This window comes from Pygoscelis adeliae, unplaced genomic scaffold (genome assembly GCF_000699105.1).
Source record: "Pygoscelis adeliae isolate BGI_AS28 unplaced genomic scaffold, ASM69910v1 Scaffold79, whole genome shotgun sequence".
NCBI classification, from domain to species: Eukaryota; Metazoa; Chordata; class Aves; order Sphenisciformes; family Spheniscidae; genus Pygoscelis; species Pygoscelis adeliae.
Genome location: NW_008825532.1, coordinates 1,927,666 through 1,928,203, shown reverse-complemented (window position 1 = coordinate 1,928,203; position 538 = coordinate 1,927,666). Strand labels below are relative to the sequence as shown.

Below are 538 nucleotides of genomic sequence, written 5' to 3'. Positions count from 1 at the left end.
GCCACACGGCGGCAGGACGCCCGAAACTCCTTGAACTTGAGGGCAAGCTCTTGCTTGTACTCGGCCAGCTGGGAGATGTAGGGTTTGCAGTCTTGGACGTCAGGGCTCACCACACACTGCCTCAGGATGGTCAGGAGCTCATTGGTGTCCAGCTGCACTTGCAGAAACCCATTGGGAAAGCTGTAGGCATGGCCTCGAAGGGTGTTGATCTTTGCCAAGCTCCCCTCAACACTGGAGGTCCTTAAATCTATTTCCTGGGTCTGACTGTCATTGGGACTGCTGCAGGCTGTTGCATCTAGTACCTGAAGAGTCCTGCTCATGACTGGGACCATCTGATTGTCCAGCTTCATTCCTGGGAGTATCTGCATGGGGATGGAATAGGACAGCTCATCCTTCTCGCTCCCATCATCTGCAACATCGCATTTCCTGTAGTAGAAGCAGTACCGGATGGAGCAGCACTTCTCATCCTCCATGTCTTCATCCCGCAGGTCAGCAGGACTTGGATACATCTCCTCCTGGACGGAGAACACTGCTGAAC

At 53.9% G+C, this 538-nt stretch overlaps 1 protein-coding gene across 1 annotated transcript in view; it reads right to left on the bottom strand.

The window, feature by feature from the left end:
• FRMPD3 (FERM and PDZ domain containing 3) overlaps positions 1-538 on the bottom strand; it is a 44,263-nt gene that overhangs the window by 12,806 nt on the left and 30,919 nt on the right. The window contains 1 exon segment of the mRNA XM_009331730.1: positions 194-538. This exon segment is cut by the window's right edge and continues 13 nt beyond it. Coding sequence (XP_009330005.1) covers positions 194-538 — 345 coding nt within the window.